At 39.5% G+C, this 25,962-nt stretch overlaps 1 protein-coding gene across 2 annotated transcripts in view; it reads left to right on the forward strand.

Moving 5' to 3' along the window:
* Nucleotides 1–25,962, forward strand: part of LAMA2 (laminin subunit alpha 2) — a 456,646-nt gene that overhangs the window by 275,599 nt on the left and 155,085 nt on the right. For both annotated transcript variants that reach the window (XM_073337269.1, XM_073337270.1), the window contains exons 16-20: nucleotides 4,020–4,133; nucleotides 9,053–9,180; nucleotides 13,892–13,978; nucleotides 19,953–20,164; nucleotides 24,985–25,091. In XM_073337269.1, the coding sequence (XP_073193370.1) occupies nucleotides 4,020–4,133; nucleotides 9,053–9,180; nucleotides 13,892–13,978; nucleotides 19,953–20,164; nucleotides 24,985–25,091 (648 nt within the window). The remainder of the gene's footprint in view (nucleotides 1–4,019; nucleotides 4,134–9,052; nucleotides 9,181–13,891; nucleotides 13,979–19,952; nucleotides 20,165–24,984; nucleotides 25,092–25,962) is intronic.

A 25,962-nucleotide genomic window follows, 5' to 3' on the forward strand; every position in this document is an offset into this window, starting at 1 on the left:
TGGAGTGGAAAAGTATTTCTCTAGAAGATTTTCGTGTGCTCTTCAGATAATTTGTTTTGCAACTGCATGATTTAGAGACATTACACATGTATGTAAGATATTGCTTAGCAATAATCTTACAATTTGTGAACATGAGCTGCTATCAACCACTGTCAGACTTCGGCCATGTCTGGTTTACAGACTTCTGATGGTACAGCTATGTCAGTGAAGGGCATGAAGAGGTGTGATCACTGACCGACATTGCTGTGCCAGTAAAAGCTCTAAAGTAGATGCAGTTATACAGCAAAACTCGTTCTTTTCCAGTATAGCTTGTTTCACTCTGTGGGGCTAGAATTTCCTATACCAGCAAAGGGACAGTTTTGCTGGTATATGCTGCACCCATGCTAGGAACACCTTGTTGGTACAGTATACCGGTATAGTTATACTGGCAAAGCACTCATACTATAGACTTGGCTGCAGTGTAGTCATGGTCTGAGTGTAGCTGAATTCCCACTTTTGTTTCCCCAGGTTCTTTGCATGAGTACTGTTCAGGTTTTTCTTTTTGTTCAGGTTGAAGGTTAGAGAAGTAACATATACATGCTCTCAGAACATGCATATGTTCATACAAGCTCACTAATGCACCCTTAATGCATGCACACACATACACTTATGCTTAACCGAGAAAGGCATGGCTTGAGGTAGATTGGAGCGCAAAAGTCTTCAAAAGCTGTGCCTCTAAGGAAGTGGTTTCAAACACCAAGATGCTCCGCTTCACAAAACTACAAACAATATGCCATTTACACAGACACTCTAGGCATTTGCTTGTCAACTCTCTTTTTCTTTAAATCACCCCATGCTTATATATGATATTTAGGGCTTAGAGTCTTGTTTCATGCCAAATGCTTTTGCTTTTTGCTGGGGCTAGTAATACTAATCTAGAAAGAAGACCTAAAGGAATCCACAGAAGCTCATATCACTTCCAAAATGATATAGATAGGAACAAAATCAAATGAGACCATTGGTTAGCTAGATAGATGCAGCTTTTACAGCCTGTCTCCTGTAGGTACAATTACTTGGGGAAGCACAATTGGCTGAAACACCATTATTATCCTGGACACTCATGCTTCTGACTCCTCCATTACTCTTCTTAATTCAGACCTTAACTTTGATCTCAAGGCCAGAAATTTTAGAGGCCCCTTGACTGCAATTGTGTCTAATTCTGCCTACTGCCAACTTTGGAACACTGGCAGAGCTCCTACTTACCTTGACTCTGCTGAAATTCTGATTCATGCTGTAACCACTTCTCATCTTAATTGTCCTAAATCCCTATCTTCTGATCTCCAGGGTGTCCCAACCAGACCATTCTCTTGCTCCAGAAAGTCAGACTATATTACCCTCATATTCTGTCTCCATATCCAATTCACAGTTATTGCCCATTTGCAACACTCCTTATGGATTTAACACACACAAAGGCCTAGAGTCTGCAATTGACAGTACATCTGCAAATGGCTGCACTGTCACAGAGCCCTAGTGGAGTCCATGGGGCTCCGTAGGGGTGCAGCAGTCTGCCTGTGTTCTTTCAATTACACAATTGGAGCCTTTGTGCTGAGCAAATAATGTGCTGTGGAAAATTCTGTTTGACAAGTTTAGCCTTTATTCCTGCTGACAGAATGCCAGGGAGCAGATCATTATTTCCTTATATTTATTTATTGAATTGACTGTTGTGAGCACTCCCTACTAGAGATTCAAAGTCTGAGCTGTGTGCTGGCTAATTGAGATTGGTCACAAAAATCACAAAGTATTGTTTCCAGTCCCTGACTGGATGACTATGACTCTTATAATCAGGAGACATGAGAAGGAGCCTGTGGGGCTTTGAATCTCCCAGGGAGTACAGCAGTTGAGAGAGTGCAGTTAAATAGGATTTTAAGTAACTTTAACCTCTTTCTTTCTTGGCAACACTGGCTTTGCCCAAAGCTTTGTTTCTTCAGAACTGAGGCTACTGTAGATTTACTTCAATGGTGCAGATTTTAAATTTAACTTTCTCTCATCCTGTTTATACAAGGCAATTACATGTGCATGCACAATACAACTGATAAATAGGCACTATAGCAATATAAATAATCATAAGAGGAAAAATAGTTGTGAAAGGTGAGGTCAGACCCTTGTCTGGCTCATTCAGTTGCACCTGTGCTAATGCTCTAGTGAGGTGTTTGGGGGACCCAGTGTCATTGCTATGCTAGAAAGTATCCAATCCCATATTAAAGATGTCACCACCAGTGAGAATACTCAAGTGCACAAGCTTAAAATTCACTTTCTACAAGAATTTGGGCAAGGAAAATTGTTCAGTTAAATGTGCCTGGGCACACTGAAATGGATCAATTTTTAAAAATCCAAAAATGTTCATGCTTGTGATAATCACCTAGTTCTGCCCACGTCACCCCCCTGACCTTATATCCACCTGTTTCCTTGCATTCTCACTCCTCCCCCTGGCCTTGGCTTCTTGCTGGCTTCCCTTTCAGTTTTCCACTGTGGGAGTCAGTGTTTCACTTGTGCTGCCATGATTATGTGGGATTCAGCACCCATCCTCTGAATCAAAGTAATTTCCTCTCTTTAAATCTCAACCCATAAACTCTCTCCATCTCTTCGGTGCAGTTTCTTCCATTTATGCTTTGAATCTCATCTTAGATGTTCCACCACCAAACCAGGCTCGGATTGGGCATCCACATCCCTTGAATGTCTGAAAATATCAGCCTTAAATAGTACAACGTGGTGCATGCTTGCCAACTCCCTCAGACTAGATTAAGTTTCTAAGACAAATTAAAAACTGTATATGCAGTTTATAAAGGAGGGAAAGATTAAAACATGGAAGGTGGCTGCTCAGGAACGTACTGATGTGTCTTGCACAGCAGGAGAAAAAACAACCCTCTTTCTGTTTGTTAAGTCTTTTTGTTCTTAATTTGACATCTACAGTTTATCTTGATTAAGAATGCCTAGCCAAAAACAAAACAGCAACAAAAAAACCCAACATCTTTTTCTGGAATGTTTCTCAAAGAAAATCTTCCTTTTCTAATTAATCTTCAAAGCTATCTCATGTTATACAGGAATATGACTAAAAAACAAAAATAAAAAGCAACACCCCTTAGAGGGGAAATGGGATCACTTGTCAACTGTAGGTTGTTTGGAAAACATTTTTTAAAATGTAGGATCATTTTATTATAAATATCTCTGTTTCTGTAAGACTACTCCCACCTTATATAAGGCTGGCTCTCTTCAAGGTCAGTACAGTATGTCATGCACCTATTTACAATATGCAAAATCCTTAGACCACATGAACATCTTCATAGAGGGAGAATAGTTTGTGAAAACTGTAAAGCCATTTTTGAAATATATAGTAAGACTGATGCCTTACATCTTATTATGAATAAGTGAAACACCTGAATTTTTGCTGATGAATCAGTTGTAAGATATCACCTTTGCCAAGAAAAATCTAGTCATGCATTTATTGGATCTAAATTTAAAGTAAATAATTTCAGATGTGAAACTATTATACATGCATGAAGAAATAAAACTTGCAGATAAAGGAGCATGCTTTGTTTTCAATCTACTTTGTAATTTAATGCAGTCTCCTGTTAGACTTGGAACAAGAAAGATTGAAGGGTATCTTAGTTGTACATTGTTTGCAGTTAAGCTTCTCAAAAAAGGTCCTTGCTTGTTTCTCTCTCTCTTTCAGTATTTTGTCTTCTGGCTATTTTTCAAACTGTACCTCTTGCTTTGACGCTGTCATATTTCCATTCTTCATTTCTCTGCTTTATTTTACCATTTCAGAAGAAAGATCAAGTTAATGCTTCCTCTAATCTCTCACCTACCAATAAAGCTAAGGTCAGTGCAAAGCCACAGTGCCAAGAAGAATAGCTTTCCAGAAATATTTCAATATTTTTAGACATTTAGCAAATACATTTTCTGAGCCTATCAAATTCAAAACTGTTTAAAAAATAAAGTCACACACTAACTGTCTGACAAATTTGTTGTCTTGCTTGCAGTCTTGTTGGCCTAGACACAGACGAGTGAACGGCACTATTTTCGGTGGGATCTGTGAACCATGCACATGCTTTGGTCATGCGGAGTTCTGCGATGACATCACAGGAGAATGCATGGTAAGTGCTCCTGCCTTTGGGTAACCTGATTGGTGGCACCAATATCTGCTCAATATACCAATACAATTGAATTAACCACCACTGGGCCCTCACGTACTTGAGGAAAAGAAGCAGTGATTTGACAGAAGAGATGTTTATATTGAACTGCTTCTGAATGCCCCTATATCAAGATAAAGTAGCTTCTGCAAATAAGCAAAAACGGGTTTATTCACTTTAGTCTGAAGTGGTAAAATAGGATCAACAGCATATGATATGGCATGCTGGAAGGGAGCAAAGCATATCAATAAGCTTTCCATGCAAGATTTCCCATCACCTCCCATCTCTGTCTCCTGCTGTGGGGTTATTCTGTTTATTGTTTGTAGAAGGTAACTTTGTAAATTCTGTTATAATATGACAAGAAGGTATTGTTGTTGGCTTCCTCCTTCTAGCTTCAAAGAAATGCTTAATAAATCAGAAAACTTTTTTGTATTTAAAGCATATGGTTCAGAGTAAATAGAAACCAGCACTTTTCTTGCAGAATGCATATATTCTCTATAGTTCCCTGCTAATTCAGCAATTAGGTCCATGCTATTATCCAGAACAATCTTACCCAATATACAGCTGTTTCCACCCTGCTCCGTAGCCTTTTGGAATGGGCGAATTACGCTGAATAGACTGTTCTGATTAATTCAAGGGCATTTTAGTTTTATATTCTCTGACATGGCATGAAGCTTGAAACAACATTTCTCATTTCATTAGTCTTGCAGAAACACAATTTGAGCCGGTGCCAATTTAGTGGGATATCATACTCTCATTTCCCGGTAGAATTTCAAGCAGGCTCCGTATTGAGCGTGTTTCTAAATGTTCCCTTTTCTTTCCTTAAGAAAAAGCTTCTGGGAAAAGTCCAGAATGAAAATTCAGGGTTTTTACAATGTAATTTGGCATTTAGAATTACCGCTGGTCTTCCTGTTTTCCCCCATACAGGATGTTTTAATTGCCTTGCAGTATAAAACAAGATAGCCTTAATTTGTGGATCAGTGGATTTTTCAAATTGCTTTTCCATGAATAGTGTTTTAATTATACAGTAAGTCTTAAAGATGTACCTCGGAAAACATAACCCTCCTGACAGTTACATTTTGAATCCTTCACTTTAAATGCAATGAGAAAAATTCATGACCATTCTGATATGGGTTTGCCTTTCCTTACACAGATAGGGAGAATTTAGTATATTACTGATTGTAGCTCCCAGCCACAGTCTCTGTAACATCAATACGGGATAGAGTCAGTTAAAAAGAATGAAAAGGGAAGGCTTGCCAGTGGGTCAGTGTTTAAGGTTCCAGAAGGTAAGTCAGCTGCTCTGGGCTATTTTGCTTAGAAGTGCACAGCTGACTGGGCCACTTGCTCAGCCAAAACAACCCGATAACCTAGGACCTCTCTTTATTTTTCTCTACCAGTCATTCACTCACACTCCTTTGTGGGGAGTGATGGAGAGCTGTATTGTGGAGCTTGTGTAGTCCACTGATTTTGATGTTCACCAGTAAATCAGTGACTGAGATTTGTATAGTTTCCCCATCAGATGTCTCTAGGAACACTGCTGTGAGGATAGCACACTAGTGAAAAGGACTTGGAAAATACCCAGTTGAATAATACCTAATCTACCTACATTATCAAACATTTATGCTGTGCTCAGCACTGTACTATCTGTGCATGTACTATAGCATTCTGTCGAGAGAGGGGGCACAGAAGGGCTTAAAAGTCTGGCTGGAGGTTTCTTGTGGCTTCCATTAAGTGTACTCTAAGTGAAGTTAGATTGGTTAGTATCCAAGCAGACTGTTAAATGCTGCTATTCAGTTTGGATCCTAAGGCTTTTGAAGTGAAAGAGAGAGATGTTTGAGTGCTGAAAGAAAGAAATGTTTCACATCAAAGGCATTCTTTATATTGAGATTTACACAGCCTTTTGGCCTCTTTATTATAATTCATGGTGTTTTTTCAGTAATACAACAGACAATTTAGGCACCTAATTTACAGATATGATACTTCTTTTTACTCTTCTTAAGCTTTGAAATGTGGTTGAAAAGCAGCTGAAATATGTTTTTGACTCATGATAAAAGCTCAGATCATCTGCTCCAGCATAGGCCTGTATAAAAAGCTCATTTCTTACGCACATCTTGCAATAACCTGCAAAGCCCTTTGATCCCTGGAACAACTATACAGAGAGCTGCGTGCTATATCATTTACATTACCATTGTGATATACATGATAACTGCTTTAGTAAGCAGTGCAAGTTCTAAACATGCAGAAATCCTCTTTTGTAGTGTTATGAGAGCACTATGCAGCATTAGGAGGCTGGTTAAACCTAGTCCTTGTGAAGAACAAAAGCACTCAGTGGCGTTAATAGTCACTGCAGCATACAATATTTGTAATGAAATATTAAATCCCCACTAGTAAGCTAGGAGAAAATAGACCCTCTGAGATTTTGTTTTGAATTTATTCATGTTGGTGATAGGATGGTTCCCAGAATCCTTTGGGAAACTGGCCTTCATTGTTTCTTCAATCATCTATAAATGGGGCACACACCATGAGTACCATAGCTAGGAATAGGCAAGGATTGGAAGGATCATGGTGGCCAGAAATATACTAATTTAATATCTCCTCTCACCATCCTCTGCTAGTGTAAACTAACAATAGGCATGACTCTCCATGACAGAAATCCAGAGGGAGGGCAGCAGTGCACCATCATTCTGCGCTGGCAGGCTAAAGGGGCCTTAGTTTAAATAAGATATAGGTTCTTAGTATATAGCAGTGTTAATGTTTGTGCATTAGCAAAGTTATATTGAGGGTCTTGGACACTATTCTGTACTCTGACAGAAATTTTACTGTGTGATCTCCAGGACAAACAGTATAATGCTTTGAGTCCTACCTGAACCTTAGATATAACATTCCTAGTACCTATTGGCAACATTATCAGTCATCGCCTCATCTTCATCCCATTTCTATTACTCCAGTTTACAAGGTCATCCAGATCTTCTTGTATGATATTCCGGTCCTCCTCTGTATTGGCAATACCTTCCAACTTTGTGTCATCTGCAAATTTTATTAGCACAGTCTCACTTTTTGTGCCAAGGCCAGTAATAAAAATGTTAAATAAGATTGGTCTCAAGACTGGTCCCCGAAGAACTCCACTAGTACCTTCCTCCATCCTGACAGTTCACCTTTCAGCATGACCCATTGTAGTCTCCCCTTTAACGAGTTCCTTATCCGCCTTTCAGTTCTCATATTAATCCCCATCTTCTCCAATTTAACTAATAATTTCCCATGTGGAACTGTATCAAATTGCTTACTGAAATCCAGGTAAATTAGATTTACTGCATTTCCTTTGTCTTAAATGTGGCTATAGGAAAAAGTGGTATGATCATTGCAAAATTCTCAGGGTGGGGTGAATTGAAATGTCCTACCCCAACATTTTGGATATGCTGATGACTTGGGTATCATAGGAGAGACAGATGATATGGTTCAAAGGATGACTGGAGATTTGAAGGAAGCAGCAAGAAAAATGGGTCCTAAGATTGATGAAGATAAAAGCAAATATATGGTTATGAGCTGATGAGAGAAAAAGGGACAAGTTTATGTAGCAGTCTATAATCATCAGTTAGACAGTTTAAATACCTAGGAACATTAATCACCAATAACAATATGGTGAGTGAGGAAATTAAGGCATGGTTTCAGAGCAGGAATGCCTGTTACCTTTCTCAGCAAAAAAATTTCAGCTCCAAACTACTACTGAGAAAGACCAAGCTTCAGATATACAAGAGTTTGTTATATGTGGATGTGAGACGTGAACACTGACTAAGAATGATAGCTAAATATCTTGAAAAATAAAATGTTGAGATGAACTTTTGGGCCAAAAAGGGAGAATGATGTATGGAGAAGAAGTTCTAATAAAGAACTGTCAAAGGTCTATGGAGAACCTGGTATAGTAAATGTAGTGAAATACCAACAACTTCAGGGGGCAGGTCATGTAGTTAGAATGACAGAAGACAGACCAGCTAATTGTCTCCTGCAAGGACATCCTTGTGGTGTCCAAGGTAATGGTCGATCAAGGAGAAGATGGAAGGACAATAAATATTGAGAAAAATCTAAGAGCTCTCAATGTGAATTACCCTCAATGGGAAAAGTTATGCCCTTGACAGAAAGAGGTAGAGGCAAACTGTGAGAGCAGCCAGGGACCTCCATGGTCTATAGAGCCAGGGTTCGAATAAGTCACTCGCTAACAAAGGAGCATACATGGTTGGTTGAGATTCCATGTTTTGGGGGCCAAACATATAAACCCAGTTTCTTCCCTCTAATTAGAAGTAAGACTTGAAGGGAATTTCAAATCTTATTTGTACCTGCAAATTGTAACTCTGATCCTGTTATACAGCATAAATAATAAATTACCAGGGGTCAGCTTCTGATCCAAAATAGAGTGGATTGCCAGCCACAGACCTCATAAAATGAATGACTGTACTTAGATGTGCAACTGCAACAGTTATTTGCAGATGACTGTGTGCTGTATATGTGAGATCGGCATCTGAACCCCTTAATTTTTCATCAAGAGTATAAGATATAAGAGTAAGGCTACAATAATAAACCTTTTCACATTGCTAAGTGCGTCAGACCCCTTTAAAATATGCCAGATCTAAACAAGAAACAAGGAGGTATAAATACTCTTTTCATTTGGCTTAAGAAAATCTCTCCAGAAAGAACATAAATGTGTCTTTGAACCACTGATTGTAAGAGTTAGTTCCCTGCTAAACAGCAAAGCAGTAGAACATGTACTGTAGGGAACAACCCTGCACTAGTGGGAGAATGGATTAGATGACCTTACAAGGTCTTTTCCATGGCTGGTTCTTTGATTTTGAGGTTGAATTGACATTCTCAACTTTCCATCTGCTATTCAGGACTGCAAGTACAATACGGGTGGCCCATACTGTGATAGATGTCTTCCTGGTTTCTATGGCGATCCTACTAAAGGGACAAGTGAAGACTGCCAGTTGTGTGCCTGCCCATTAACTATACCTTCTAACAAGTAAGATGCATATTTACTGTATAACAATAATTTTTTCATACATTTAATAAATGGCGTTATTTTTGTGTTGAGTGCTCTTGCTTTTTTGGATGAGGATCTCCAAATGCCCCTTATTTAAAATAAAAACAACTATAATATTGTACAATAATGATCTAAACCATGGAATCTTATAGTACTGGTACTGCCTCATTTTGGGCCAACCAGTGCTGTAGAATATTGTCTCACAGGGGTTTTATGAACATTAATAAATATCATATGACCTCAAGTAAGTATTAGTCCCACTTTAAAGATGGGAAACAGTGGCACAGAACAGCTGAGTGGTTTTATTTACTATGCTAATTAAGGGTGGGGCCTTAAGTAAAATCTAAAATTCTTGACTCCTAGGCCTCTGTTCTCACCACTAATCAGTATTTCTTTTTATTAAAGTCCCCCTTCCCACTCTGCCCTCCCCTACACCTACACAATAGCTATCCATTTAAATAGAAAGCTGAAATTACAGATTTTGTATGTGTTTTTCTTAGGAGTTGATGGGGTTTTTTTTAACTTTCTGTATACTAGTTGCACAACCAATCTGGCTGAGATTCCTTCTGCCTTTTTCTTTTTAATTGGATTTCAAATAGCTCGTGGTAGCTGCTGATTCATTCACAATCTGATGTACAGAACAGAATTTTCTCAGTTGAATTCAGCCTTGTAACTTGCAACCCAAGATATTCTAACTCATTTATAAATATTTCTTGGAATAATTACTATGAACTTGTATTGTTAAATTTTGTAAAATATTGGTGAGATTGTTAAATCATGATTAGTGGCTAAGATCAATGTTGTTTTGGTAACTACAGATATTTCTCTGTGATACTTAAGCACAAGCAATTCAGTAGATTGTGTGATTTGAAAGACAGTTCACTGGGTTTAGTCAGTGCAATGTTCTGAAGTTCAAAATACCAAAATTCTATGGATACCGTGTAGTCCAGGTAAAGTTCTACGCTCACACCCTCATATTGGATCTTCTGACTCTCCTATTCTGTTTGTCTCACAGGCGAAGGAGTATTTTAAAATAAATAAATGGGTTCAAATTAACTTCTTTAGCATATTCCAGCCACAGGTTAATTGTGGCCCGCTTGCAGCACAGTGTCATTGTTAGTGCCACCAGCATTTTAGGAGCCCAATGTTGAAGATTCTAAGTCAATCTCCAATCTGCTTTAATATTTAGGAGACAAAGATGATGATCATTTCATAAGAAGTTTAGGGCTAAATGATTTCTCTATGAGGCAGAGCTCTGCAGGGAACAGGGAGGGAGGGCATCACTGAATGGCAATCTGCCTGTATAAAGTATAGGTGGCCCAGTTTTTGCTCTATTTACATCACTCTAACTCTGTTGACTTTGTTCCACATTCACATCTCATTGTAAGTCAGAGTGTACTTTGACCAAGAGTGTGCGGAGATCCTGGGGGAAAGTGGTGTACAACTTTCCCCCTCAACAGAACTGTCCTGGTGCTGGTGCTCTTCAGTGTACATGGCTCTACACCCACCATGCCCAGACATGGAACCACTGGTACTGGCATGTCACCTAGTACTCCCCAGCAGAGCCACTAGATTGCCTTCCTCTACAATGGGTGTATGGCAGTCGAACGGCTTCTTGCACTCTCACCCCTCTAGCACACACATTTGTGCAGAGCACCTTCTGCTTTTCCTTGGTATTGAACCCTCAGTTTCCCACAACCACACAGCTTCCCACAACTCCACAGGCTGCTTCTAAAAAGGAGATATTTATATTGCAATCACTGGGTGTAACTTCATCTTGAGTAGACATACCTGAGCGAGTTTTAATCTGATTAGCTTGGTTCCCAGAGCAGTGAAGCCAAGACAGCATGCTTTTCAGCATGGGCTATTCAGCCCTGCCTTGGAACCCTGAGTAGTTCCTCATGGCTACCTCTTCCTGACGGGCATGCTGCCACAGCTTCGCTGCTCCTGTATGTTGGCTCAAACTGCAGGCATACCCCATGATTGCATTATAGACATACTTGGCCTCATTCGTGTAACTTGTACTTGGCTCTATGCTCATGCTGTCATGTGAGAAGATTGCAGTAGCAGCTGCTGCATAAACAGCATAAGGAACTCCCCACTATGTGACTGGAAGTAGGAGACTGAAGTAGAGCTCCCTACTGTAACAATATATACTGGAGTACAGTCCTGCCTTCAGTTAACCATGGGAGTGCTATAAAAACAATACAGTACCAGAATTGTATATTGTGCAAAAGTGTAGTGGCCTAAATCAGATCTTGTGGTGGGGTTAGTTTTCACTGGCAACATGTCTGTAAAAAAATGCCTATATCAGATAGTTTACTTGCTGGCAATGTGCTTTTCTTACAACTGGATGATGAAAGCTCTTCTTTCTATACTGAGATTTTTTCCTTAAAGATATGGGCCCGAACCAGCAGGCCATTTGATCAGGCCATTTGATCAATGCAGGAAGGAAGTGTTTGGTGGAAGTCTGGGCTCTAATTTTACTGCTCAGGCCCAGCTGTAAACATGTTTTATGATATTAAAACAAAATAAAATAGAGTGAGAATGTCTATTGCAGTGGGGCATATTATGAAGTTTGCTTAAAATATTAGTTTTTTCATCATTACTGATATTATGGCATTAATTATGATATTATGGCATTACTGATAATTGGCATTACTTGGTGGCATTTTTTGGTATTCATGGCCTGGATCCTGTAAACCATTCAGAAAGCAACAGCAAAATCCCTTCAAAGGTGGCTCAGAAGAAAGGTCAAAACTTTTCTGGCAAACTTCTGTCTTTCTTCACTGACACATAATTTTCCCCAATTATTTATGTACCTAAAATTTGCTCAAAATCTTGAAGTTCATGGACACTGATGTATTAAACCTGCTTGAGCACACTCTTGTATGCAGTGTTGTAACTGTGTCTGTCTCAGGATATTATAGAGACAAGGTGGGTGAGGTGGATCAATTTCTGTTGGTGTGAGAGACAAGTTTTCGAGCTTACATAGAGTTCTTCAACACATTGACTATGTTTCCCAGACCTGAAGAAGAGCTCTGTGTATCTTGAAAGCTTGTCTCTCTCACCACATAAGTTGGGTCAATAAAAGATAGTACCTCACCCACATTGTCTCTCTGAGCATACAGTTAGCATACAGTTAACATACAGTTTCTGTTTTTAAAATATAATTTAATCCACTTTTTTTGCATCACATGATTTAGTTTTCAAGAACCTAGGAAGTGGCCAGAATATGTATTATGTACATACAACAGTCTAAAGAGTATTCAGCTCATCAAGTTACATGATCAATTGGACATCCCTGCCTCTCACTCTAAATCTGAGTAAAATGTGTCTGGTACAACTCAATAATGTCTATACAAGGAATTTCTGAGCAGGTCTGCAGACTTGGCTTACTTTTTAAGTCAAAAAAAGAAAACTTGAAAAATCCAGATCTGAGTGATATTTTTCTGATAATTAAAAGTGTGGAAATATTATGTTTATACTACTAATTTTATTATTACTTCTACATTACTATATGCTAATATATTGTAATAAAATAGCTGCTAAACTATGTAATACGGGCCAATTTCACGTGACTGTAAAGGTGCATTACATGGCTCATAACAGTGTAAACAATAGCCCCAGGGGAAAAAACAGAAAATTACAAATCCTTGTTCACGTTTACTAACCCCATTGCAGTCATTCTTTTCATGGAGCTATGTCCTAAGGCTGCTGGACCACTGGTATGTCTTGTGGCAGCCAGAGTGGTTATAAATAGAATTAAATTAATCTATAATTGAAACAGAAGAAAGCATAACTGAGGGCAGATTGCTTTAAAGTGGTACAGCGATGGATCTCCTGTTGTTCTAAAACTGTTTATATCTTTCTGTGTGCCAGCAGATTACCTCATTATAGTGTGTCAATCATGTAACGGGGAGGAAAAACATAGAAAACAAAATGCTACAGGGCAGAGGAACACAGCCAGGATAAAACACCATCATAGGAAGGCTGTAAGCATGCAAATAGCTGCATTGCCAAGACCTGACTATTACCTCTGTTATATAAAACTACAGCTAAAAATATGCATGAAGGAAAGCTCAGTAGTCTGCAGACCATTCTGAAATTGCAGTGTGACTGGATGGCTTGTTGATACTGCTATTGCCGCTGGATTTGCTCAGATAAGGCTCAGGCTGAATTTTAATCTTGAGTTGTGTTGGAAGTTTTACCAAATATTTTCCTTTAGTCCCCCGCCCCCTTTGTGCATTGGAGTTTTTTTTACACTCCACGTAAACTACGTTAACCGAGCTTTCCAAACAATTGTCCTTCAGTTTCAGAGAGATTTAGCTGGAGAGTATAGTCCGAGGTTTCATGTTTTGCCAGGCCCTCAGGGGCACAGACAAGCAGCTGTACATTCCTGCTTTTTAATGGTGTACTGACTCAGTGAAAAGCTAAAGTCCCATAATAACATGACATTGGGATGGTGCCATTGGTTGTGCTATATCCAGTGTCAGTAGAAATAGCAGAGTCATTCCAACTTCTATTGGCTGCAGCCAATCCTAAACTCCATGTGCTAGAACAGAAGGACTTTCCCTGTGCTCTATTTTCAAAGTAATGCTTTTTGAAGAAGGAAGGGAACTGAAACGCTAATGATTTTGTTTTTATGTTTCTTCCTTGTCCCTGTTCTTGCCCAACATCAACAACGTAGCTTTAGCCCAACATGTCATTTAGACCGAAGTCATGGATTAATATGCGATGACTGCCCTCCTGGGTATGCAGGACCACGCTGTGAGAGGTAAGCAAGTGCCATACAGCAGTCTTTTTTACCATTTCTCCCTTAAAGTCTAAAGCAAGAGTACTTTTCACACAGGATTATTATACCTGTTTGTTCTCTCCCTATGCCCCCCAAACTTGCAATGAACTCACCAAGGAGGTTCCTATTCATACTTCTCTATCATAGAGTATATGTACTGATGTAATTTATTTATTCTCTACACTAATTTTCTTACGTTGCTTTATAAATCAGCTGCAAAAAAAGGGATCATTTATGATGTTAGTGTTAAACACCAAGCTACAAATTCAAAAAAGCAGTTGTCAGAAAGCAGTCAGAGTTTTTAATATTATCTTTCTGGCTATTTTGTGCCCCTTTTGAGTTTTCATAATTATTTCTGTGTCTTTAAAATGTCAGTCAAATGCTTAGAGCATGGTGAATCAATTATTCAGTGCATTACTGTTGGTTCTTTTTAAAAGTCAGGGTACAACCAAAAATGCAACTTTTCTAACAGAATTTATTTGTTGTGTTAATTATTTTAAACCAATATTTAAAATCTTTCTTGCTTCTAGATCTCTATTGCTGTACCTTACTTAGCAAGTGGAGCTACTGGGTTTTAAATAGTGACAGAAAAATATCTGTGACAAATATACAGCAATGCACATTAATAATTCAGAGACTTTTCTGTTGCTTGAGAATATTAAATTTTTAACCTATATAGAAAAAGACAAAAAGAGAAGTTTTGTGTATAAGAACATGAGAATGGCTGTACGTGGTCAGACCCATGGTCCATCTAGCCCAGTATCTTGTCTTCCGACGGTGGCCAGTGCCAGGTGCTTCTGACAGAATGAACAGAACAGGGCAATTTATCAAGTGGTCCATCCCCTGTCACTCAGTCCCAGCTTCTGTCAGTCTGGTGTATTTCATGTATACTTGGTCTTAGTCTAATTTCCCTCCATGAGCTGTTGGTATTGAGAGAGCCTAAGGTTTGGTAAAGGTCTTCTTCCATCCCCGCACCTCTTTTCTGTGTTGTACTGGAAGGCCTAATTTAAATGGCTGCAGAAGTTACCATTGTGTAGATTGAGATAGGTTGGGGTAAGAGCATTTGACTCCCTAATGCTAATCAGGGAGGCGCAAATTGCACACCTTTGTACCACAGGGAACAATTTCCTGCAAGGGGAATATCACCTATATGGGAGGGAAGGCAATGTTTACACTGTCACCTCCTTTAGGGGCTTCACCAGAGAGGGGCAGCTTTTCAGTTCAGGCAGTGCTGAATCAGCATATCCCCAGGCTCCCTGACCACAGCCTCTTGCTCTCCAGCATATCATCCTGTTGAGTAGGGCACTGTCTAGACCCTGGATCCTCCGTGGTCCCCCTTTGACCTTTCTTTTGATGGACTCTCTGACACTTGGGACTCACTGCTAGAGTTTCCTCCAGCATCTTCCGGCACAGACGCTAAAGTGGATGAAGGCCACTGAGTGTAAACTGATGTAAGTTACAGGATGAGAAGTGGGAGAGTGGGGTTGTAGCAAGAACACTGAAAAACAAGAGGTGTAAGAGAAGGCAAGGGGCCTGTTTTACACCCTTTTTCACCTTCCTGTATATTTACCCTTGTATAGCCCTGCCTATCCAACTTATAGTCACAGTGACTTCCCCTGAAATCCCCTACAGTGCAGTATTTTCCCTGCACCACAGAGAGAGAGAGAGTATGCAGGCTGTCACCTGTTCCCACCCACCCTCACTGTGGCTGCTCCTGCTAAGTGCTATTTCTGCCTGTCTTTTCCTGTCCGCCTCGGACAGCATCCTCCTCTTTTCAGCTAGGGGGCTATGAAGTTAATGACTGCAGGAGGTAATCACATCAGGAGCACTTTGGTGGCAGTTTGTCAATGCAAAGTCATTGACAGTTTCCATCATCAACAAATGCTATTTCAGAGTGGAGCATAATCCGTAGATTAGTGCCAAGGATGGAATCTGAAAAAGTGGTTGGTTTTTTTTTTTAAATGTAGCAAGTTGTGTAGAACAGCTCACGGCCATTGATTACATTAAATATTTAGAAGGCAGAAGAAAACATGTTGTATTTGCTATTAAAAGTGTATGTGTAATTGCCCAAAGATTGTACATGAAATTCCTTTTTATTTTAGTAACAGCAAGCTAACAACTGATCTGAGTCATATGAAACTAGTAATTTAACAGTCCCAAATTATCATGAGGTATCTTATATACAGTTCTCTCTCAAAACAACAGCCTCATACCCTTTCATTCCTACAGCTGCCCACAAACCTGCTTTTGCCTGTTGTAGGGGAATATGGTCAGGACTCCTTTATTTAGGATGCATAATACTCTCCATTATAAAGGATTCCTGGGACCTTTGCATTGTGAAATATCAACACCTTCATTGTTTACAGCAGGTCTTATATTCAGCTGGGAAAAGCTCACACCGCCCACCCCCAGCTTCCAAAGTGCCTTTTCTTTGTCCTATGAAATTGCATTCAGATTTAGCAGAATGTTAAAGTATCAAAAATCACTGTCAGTTCTCACTTGGGTTTGTCGGGAAAATTTTGGTAGCCTGTCAAAATCACTGACCACTCTGTAAACCTTGGCCTGTGTCACTACCAAAACAGTGGCAGCAGAAGGAACTGCTCTGGGAATGCTTGGGAGCTGCCAGACCAGCTAGATGTGGGGGATGCGGGGGAGACAACAAGGCTAAGTTCCCCTAATAATCCTTCTTCCCCAGACTTCCATTTTCTCTTTCCTCAGGGGTGTGGGTTAGGGCTGGAGTTCTCCCAACTCCCAGAGGGGCAAGAGAGAGAGCCAAGCCAAGCGCCCCCATAACCCATCTCAACGCAATACATGGCCTGAGTCACAATTTACCTACTCCATTCTGGGGACATGACATAGAGCAGGAGCTCCCCTAACTAGTGAGGGAGGGAGGCAAAAGAGAGCCAAGTCGATCTTCCCCATAACTCCCTGCACCCAGCACGTAGTTTCAGCCATCCATCCTCCCTTCTGGGGGCATCACATGGGGAAGGAGCCTCCCATCTCACAAGGCAGGGAAGAGAGAGAAGGGCTGGGCTCCCCCGGAACACTTCCTGGACCCAGCACATAGTACCAGCAGCATGTTCCTTCTCTGTGATAACTGCTTTTTCTTGCTGCTAGCTAACAAAGGCTCAAGCAGTAGCCATCTTTGCTACAATACTGACTGCTCAGGGATCAAACCCTGATGATGATATTTGATGGGGGGATTGTTATAGTGATACAAAATAGAATGTGTTTTTATCTTTGTTATTTTAAAAATACCTCCTCCCCCCAAAGTAAAAAACACCAACCAAAACCAACCTATGTTAAAAGAATGTTGTTTAGGTTGCAAGGCCAAGCACTCAAAAGTTAGGATTTATGGTTGTGCATGCAACCTTAATTTGGCCACCCTGTGCATATTCATTGTGGTGGTTAATCACATGCTATTTTTTCCATAGCACCATTGCTTTATTGAATACATAGGTTGGAAGCACAAGGGAACTAAATTAAGGTTGCACAGGCAACCATGAATCTAGTATTGTCCTAACTTTAGAGTACTTGGCTTTGCAACCTAAACAATTTTAACAGTTTATAGGGATTCTTGGATCAAAGTAATTTTTCTATTGGTTGGAAATTACTTAATAGTTGCTACCCAGGTCAAGCTCAACAATATAGTTGGAGGAGGCAATAACCAAGCAACTGGTGTAGTAAAGGATTTAGCATAAGTTTGATTCTGCATGCTTCACTAGTACCATAATCCATGAGCAGGCCTCTTTAAATGAAAAGCAAAATCTGGTGTTCTGTGGCTCCTTGTGTGAATGCAACCTGCAGGTGGTGAGAGAAGGAGTTATATATTTTCCAGCGTGCCTAGGGCAGCAAAAACCATGCAGCTACCACTGGATGTATGTGCCAGATAGATACAGAGTATGTCAGTGACTTGTGTTTGTGTTGGCATCCTTTCGTCTGTGAGAGACGGTGGGAATTCAACCTATGGTGTAGATAGTTTGCAATGTCTCGTGACTGAATAGGCCAATCTGAGATTTGCATTATCTTTGGCAGTTATTGCAAATGTATGTGTCTTGGTTGGTACCTGCTTGCTTCCCATGGGCTCTTTTCTCATCAAGCTGTAGGAGCCAGCTCCTGTCATGGACTTTGATAGCCTGAGGGAGATGATGGCGCCCCTTATTATGAACACTTGCCAAGATTTCCCATTGGTCAAGATCAATTCCAAATTCCTTCATATCTTGCTTGCATGTGTCTTTATAGCGAAGCTTGGGACGTCCTGTAATACTTGTTCCCTCTGATAGCTCCCAGTATAGCATGTCCTTGGGTATGCATCCCTTTTCCAACCTACTCAGATGGCCCAGACAATGCAGTCATCTTTGCTTGAGCAGGGCTGACACAGTTTTTAAATTTGCCCTTTGAAGAACCTCTGCGTTGGTGACTTTATCTTGCCATTTGGTGTAAATGTAAACAAACTGTCTGGTGGCCCACCAGCTGATTACCCTGATGGGCCACATGCAGCCAGCGGGCCGCAGGTTGCCCACCACTGACCTATACAGATAATCCCTTTTGGACTGTTTGTGTGAGTAAGGCTTACATAATCTAGACTGTAATAGTTTTCAATTTTAGATATGATGGTGGAATAGGAAAAATTATATTTAAATTGTATAGCATCCTGCTATAGATAGATATTTGATCAGATTCAGATAGCATTTTCTCTCCACTCTCAATCATCCAGCACTTTATGAGCTCTGTTAGTGTCAAAACTAATAACCATTTCATAAGACAGTGGTACAATAAGTGTTTGGATCCCTTTAGAAACCTTGATGGGATGTGCTGAGTGCAAAGAAAGGGTGAATTTGAGGGAAATGGGTGAAGTTGCCCCTGAAGTTCTGAGAGGGAAAGTGTAGTGGAGATGTATGGATATATCCAGGCATAATGCACAAGATTCTTGCTTGTGTATCCTGCCTGGTAGGTGATGAGATGGAGCTGTCAGCTCGTTGGAGACACTGGCTTAAATAACATGGAGGTTCATAGAGTTTTAGTGTTCCTTTACGTTAGTCTGAATTCTTACAACATGACATGAACAACAATATTAGCCTGAATTAGGAGACTTTTACGTTCCTTCTTTTACTTCTCCCTTTACAAGTTGGTCTTACTGTGAAGTGTGAGCAATTGCAATGGAAAGGGAGAGCCGAGCAGAATATAAATAGAAAATAGTAAAGATACACTTTCAAAACATGCAGTAGTGTTCACTCAGGTGCAGTAATGTTTTACATGGTACCTATAGAAAGCAACTGACAGGTAAATTGAAAAATAGGTGAGTTTTTTTAACATCCCTAGTTTGAAATTTGCAATGAGCAGTATATCTTACTTAGCTACAACTAAGTGGTTCCTGCATTACTGAGTTCATTCTACATGACCTCTGTGTGACAGACATACATCCCTCTAATATTAAACAGATTGTTCCATGTCGCAGATTTGTTGTGTATTATTTTATTTTATTTATTTATTAGGAAAACAAATACATTTGCTGCTGTATTATCAGGTGAACTTGTTTTCCCAAAAAATATTTTATGTCCAGGAATGGGGTGGGGGAGGGGAATTGTCAGTCTTCCTGATTAGTGAGTACAGAAAAGCAGCTTACTTGGGTAGCTACACATGATGTGCTGTACAAAGGCTTTCCAACATGGACCTGAATTCCTCTGGAGTGCCAATAGACAGATTTCTTATTATGCTTTTGTCTCGTCTTCAGTGCCAGTGACAAGATTCCCGCACCCCCACTGAAATCTAATTACTAGCAGAGCTGGCAGGATTTCAGCGGTTCTGTATCTACAGTGCTGTTTTTTAAGGCACTTAAAAAATACTTGAAAGAAAAATCAAATCATCCTTAGTGATTAGTGAGACAACAAAACTGTAAACATTTCTCCTAACAGGACTATGTAAGTACCCTGATTGATAGTATCTCTTGTCTTAGGTGTGCAGATGGCTATTTTGGACAACCTTTAATACCAGGAGGATCATGCCGGCCCTGCCAGTGTAATGACAACCTTGACTTCTCCGTTCCTGGCAGCTGTGACAGCTTATCTGGAGCTTGCCTGATATGTAAGCCTGGTATAACAGGTCAATACTGTGAAAGGTGCGCTGATGGATATTTTGGAGATGCTCTTGATCCAAAGAATTGTCAATGTAAGTCCTGAACTCTGGCTGCTCCTGACAGAACTGATATATTCCATATCCACATAACTGATGTGTACCTGAGATGTGTGTGGGGGGGGGGAGGCGTGCATGTGAGTGATTCAATATATTTATATAAGTAAAAATGATGCTATATATCTATATCTATGTGTGGAAGGAGATATTTCAGTGTATATATAAAGTCGAAATTGTTGAAAAGCATCCTGCTACATGTGAACAGTGACAAGGATAAATATGTGTGTTTGGTATTGCAGCAGGGGCTACATTTTTAAAATGGTGTTTTAAGAGATACAGTAATCAGTAAACACAACTGCCATTTACTATTAAGACTGTGTTTTTCAGGCCCACTTGTTCGACATTTTACTTCATTTAGGGCTTGATTCTCCTCTTTCACTAGGATAAATCAGAAGGCCACAGAGGCCAAGTTAGTTACATTGGTGTAAAACTAATGTAAGTTAGAAGAGAATCAGGCAATTGTTTTACTGCAGTATGCTTCATGGGCTGCAGTTTCTACAGCATTTGGCTAGAATGTGAAGCTTTGGGCCATCACTACTGGGTTTTGTAGTTTTATCTGATACTGACTTGCAGTTTGGTAGTGGGAAAGTCATTTAGACACACTGTTTCAAAAGTGGTCTGTAAATTTGGGTATCTTAGTTTGGTCCCCCAACTCTAAAGACGTTTTTCCATACGTTCTGAGCATCACCAACTCCCTTTGAATTAAATTAGGATTGTGGTCAGTACCCCTGAATATCAAACCACTTGTATTTAAAGTTGGACATCCAAAACTAGAAGTACAGGGAGTCCTCGACTTCACGACGTTTGATTTACGATGAACAGCACTTCTGATGTTTCTGAATTGACACCCTGATTCGACTTACAACACTTGGTTTTGACTTTACAATGCTTGGACCTGCAAAGGAGAGGATTGCGATTCTGAGTTACAACATTTCAACTTACAATACAATTTTCAGGAACCAGTTGTGTCGTAAGTCTGAGGACTGCCTGTACCCCAACTTAGGGAGGCCTCTTTTGAAAATGTTGGTCTTTATTTAGCAATCTGTTTAATTGGCATACAATTATAATACTTATCTCCATCAGAGGTTGAATTAATTATTGTAAAGCACTTTGTTCTTTGTGTATAGCGTTCCTTTCATGGAGGATTTCAAAGCATTTTTATTGACAAGTTAGCAAGTTTTTCCATTGTGTGGATATACATACGTGTGTCCATATGCTGTATGGGTGCATAAAAATATTTTGTGTGTGTGTGTAAAGGTATAGTCGGATATGTATGCATACCTATCTCTATATACTGTATGTATATGCAAAATTATAATGCTAATATCTATCTTTTATGTAGCACTTTTCCTCGTTAGATCTCAAAGTGCTTTACAAAGATGGTCAGTATCTTTCTCCTCATTTTACAGATGGGGAAACTGAGGCACAGAGTGGTGACATAACTAACAAAAGGGTTTTCCAAATCGTCTACACCTAGACAGTGCTAAAAACTCAGCATTCACAAGTAGTCTCAGAACTGGTTAATAATTCATGGGCATGATGTCACATGATCTAAGACTTTAACTATATAATGTCACGTAAAAAGCAGTGCATTTCACATATCAAACTACAGGTACAAGCACAGCTCCCAGTACTGCCTCGCCCTCCCTCAGACATTGACATGGCTGAAGCTTTGAACATTTCTGCAACAGTGGCAACTGCAAAGGGGAGGTATCTGCGGTATGATGAAAACATACAATAAAAATATTAAAAATAAATACATTTTAACACATAATTACAGTTGTTGCTTTTGTAGTTAGTTATGATGACAGTAAAGCCTCAATGTATTCATATCTTTGTGTTCACAGTTACCTTGCCTTTATTTTCTCTCCATCTTTCGTGTGGATTTTCTTTTTGAATAAGATTTTATATTTCTTTAACAGCATTCCTTGAAGTTTGCCCTGCAGCTACAATATCAGAGGGACTATGACTTGACTTGGTTGTTTTCAATTTTCACTTTTTATCAAAGAGCGAAATCCCAGAGTATTGTAAAGCATGAATTTTGCTCTGAGGTTATTATTCAAAATGTTTCCTGCTCTTTCTTAAGTAGAGTGCTATTGTCATTTGCATTAGCCATTTCAAATGATGGCCCAGCTGTATATTATCACAGCATTTCTGAATTTCAAAGTGTATTTAAAAAAAATCAAATCTAAGAATATTGAACAAATGTCCTAAGCCTCTTTGATATGATTCTTCTGGGTTGGTTTTTAGTGATGGTAGTGTGAAACAGCCACGATCTGGCAGAGAAAACAGCAAGCAATTATCCTGGTACTATCACAGTTGGATCAGATGAAAAAAATTGCATAATGATGTGTATGTGTGTGTACCGTACCATAGATAAAGATAGATGTGTGTGTGTGTGTGTGTGATATGAATAGTAGATTTTGACCAATGTAATTTGGGGGGAAATTTCTTTTGCTGGAAAGAACAAAACATTTCCCTGACAGGCTATTTTATTAAATTGCAACTTTTTGAAGTTGCTCAGAGGTTTGGACAATAACTGTGGAGGTGAATCAGTGAGCAGTGTGTAAGTGAAATAAATGCAGTTTATTGTGTGGATCTGTAATTTAGCAGATGATACTACTAAATACATGCTACTCCTATACATATTATACACATTGGCAGAGCTGCGAAAAAGAACCAGAGTCTTGACTTCCAACTTATGCCCTAACCACTATATTACACTCCTTCTCAAGAGCTCATCCATAGTCAAACTAGGAGTACACTGTGTGGAATTTTGAGTATGATATTACTAATAGCATAACCTGATCTGTGTAAAAAGTGTAATTTCTGTCTTAAAGTCTTGAGATACCATATTTGGAATTGTCTGAAAGACAAAAATCCAATGAAGTCCTCAATAGACTTACTGTATATATATTACATGCTGACAACCTATGTTATGCTTTTAAGAATGGAGGTTTACAAGTGTATAATCTTTCACTATTGATCTCAGAATTAGAAAGCTATTTTGAAGGATGTATGTAATAATAATCATTATGTATTCTTTTTGGAATGTAGGTAGTTTTAAAAAGTAAACAAACTGGGAGGCAATAGGAGGAAAGGTGGATACAAGGGTGAGGGAAGTAGGACAAAGATGCAGCTAGAAAAAAAATCAGGGAAAAGTGGGGACAAGTGATACAATCTACAGGAGAAGGGTTTTTAAATCTTTGTATGATATTAAATATATCCCAAAATGTAAGTAGATTAAAGCATTATGAAGACATGAACAAGCTTTGCTTGTTCCAAAAAAAGACATTAGGGCAGTACAGGTTTTAATTTATGTATGTATGTATTTATTCCAGTATGTGAAGTGCTTATCTAAAGACCTAGGAAAAAGGGGCAATGAATAGACTCACAAGTTATAAAATCTGCAGTCTTTTGTTATGAAGTGACAATCATCACATAGCACATCAAAAAAATAAAAAAATACCATTCTGTATAAGAGCCAGCATTTATCTGCAGATCGGAGACAGTCATATGAGATGACTGCAGTATTTCCCCATACATAGACTAGGAATAACTGCAGTATCTGAAATGCCATGCGGTGGTCTGTGGGATGCTAACTTTTTAATGCTGATCACAATGTTTACTGTTGGGACTACAAGTGTTTCTTAAAATGAAATGTCAAGTTGGGGTTTGAGAGAAAGACCAGAAACAGGTATTCAGGGAAACTGGCAGGGGCAAAAGATACTGGAGCATGGACCTGATAAGCAGAGGGAATTTATAGTATAAGAAGTATAGGACTATATGATCTCCTCTCCTGGGGAAGAAGGGAGACGGATGGTCCTGTTCACGAAGGTGAAGGGGGATGTGAAAAGTGTCTATATGGTCACATTCCTCACCATCATATAGCCACCTCTCTCCCTTCTGTAATCATTATGGATTCTCTGGTCTGTGTGACTGAGAGAGGCATGATCAAAGGGAGTGGGAGGAGGAGTTGGTAGACTAGCCTCGCTGTGCATCAGGTTCTTCCTCTCTCAGAGCATCAGAACTTAGAGTGCAGTGCATCAAAAAGTATACTGCCTTGAGAAGCAATAACTCCTTTCCATAGTTCTTTCAAAGTGAGATTGGGCATAGATTGGATGAGGCCAGCCAATGGCAGCAGGGTGCCTACCTGAGTTACATTGCCCGTTGCTGAGACGGAGGCATGGAAGCATATGATCTCCAGTTTCATCTTTGGGCATTACAACAAGCTAGTCTCTAAACCTCAACCCTATACCTTTTCATCGCTACTCAACCACCATCCTGCTGATACAAAGATTTGGTACAGTGGACAGGCTGCTCTTTAGAAGCAGTGGGTTTCAGCAGATCTTTGTTCCTTATTCCTCAGTTTTCCATGAGATTTTGAGCATGTAATCTATAGAGTAGGAAGTAAAAGTTTCAGACCCTTGATTATAGGTGAACATGTCCATAATAGTATGCTCTCCTGTTTTTGGATTCTGGTGACTTGCAAATGATTTGGTTTATCTCGAAGCAAAAGTCCTCAGTTTGCAAACAGTTTTATAATGTACAGTTACAGGTGCACAAATCCTAAAATAGGGTGTGATAGTATGATGTGCTGAGTACCCTGATCCGCCTTTATCATCAGTGAGAGTCTAAGGTGATCAGCACCTCACAGGACCTTGCCAGTAATAAGTCTAATAATACTGTAAATGCTTGGCTTCAAAAAACTGTTTTGAAATTGGAGTGTAATCTTTCACTTATTATGCATTTCATGTCCTCACAAAGTACATTGTGACAACTCTGTTTCCCTGTAGCATGTCACTGCAACATCAATGGCTCATTCTCAGAGATCTGCAACTCTCAGACAGGGCAGTGTGAGTGCAAGCCCAATGTTGTGGGACGTCGCTGTGATGAGTGTAAGGTGAGTAATCAGAACTGGGATTTCATTTAACTCTTCTCCACTGTTTGACATGACTAAGTGCTTGTCCATTTAAAAAAATATTATGGATTGTTCCAGGCAAAGAAAAGCAAAAGTTAAATGGTTTTATTGCTATAGCAGGAGATTAGTGTGTATTCTGGGAGTTTTCTGGAGGAAAACTCAGCACTAAATGAATATACCACTTTCTGTGTAATTAACATGTATACCTTTTTATTCTAAGTCACCTGAAGATTATATACACTATCAATCCTTAATGTATATGAAAAAGGTAATACATATGAGAGCCCTTAGGAAAAAATTACTGCCTTAAAAGAAACTGGCTGATTTGCAAAAAAGCAAATGCTTGTCTTCTCTGCATTGAATTTTGTGCTTTATGCATTGTGAAGATTTTCACGGCATGAAGATAATGAAGATTTTTATGGCAAAACTGCCTGTTGTCTTGGTGCATTAGTTCAAAAGAGGAAAACATTGCAAAAGATAGTTCCTCTCATGGACCCACCCAACAGCCCAGTCCCCAAATCCTTGATTTTCAAAGTGTTTTGTTCTTCAGACCACTAGAAAATGCTTCATAGATTACTGTAGCTCCACAGACTGCCGAGTGAGAACTCCTGACTTTGGCCCCTCTCTGTTAAAACACCTAAACAGGTGCCTAGTTTAAAGCACACGAGGAATTCTATGGAAATGGAATGGATTATTTCCACACTTAGCTTTGTACTTACTCAAGTAGATTTCTGGGTCAGGGCCTCCATAAATGCCCCACTTTGATTTTCAACATTAGTCAAAGGTTTCATTCAAGGGAGCCCCACTGACATCAGTGGAACATACCAGGTGTAACAGAGGACAGAATTTGTCC

Source organism: Lepidochelys kempii, chromosome 3, assembly GCF_965140285.1.
Source record: "Lepidochelys kempii isolate rLepKem1 chromosome 3, rLepKem1.hap1, whole genome shotgun sequence".
Taxonomy (NCBI): domain Eukaryota; kingdom Metazoa; phylum Chordata; order Testudines; family Cheloniidae; genus Lepidochelys; species Lepidochelys kempii.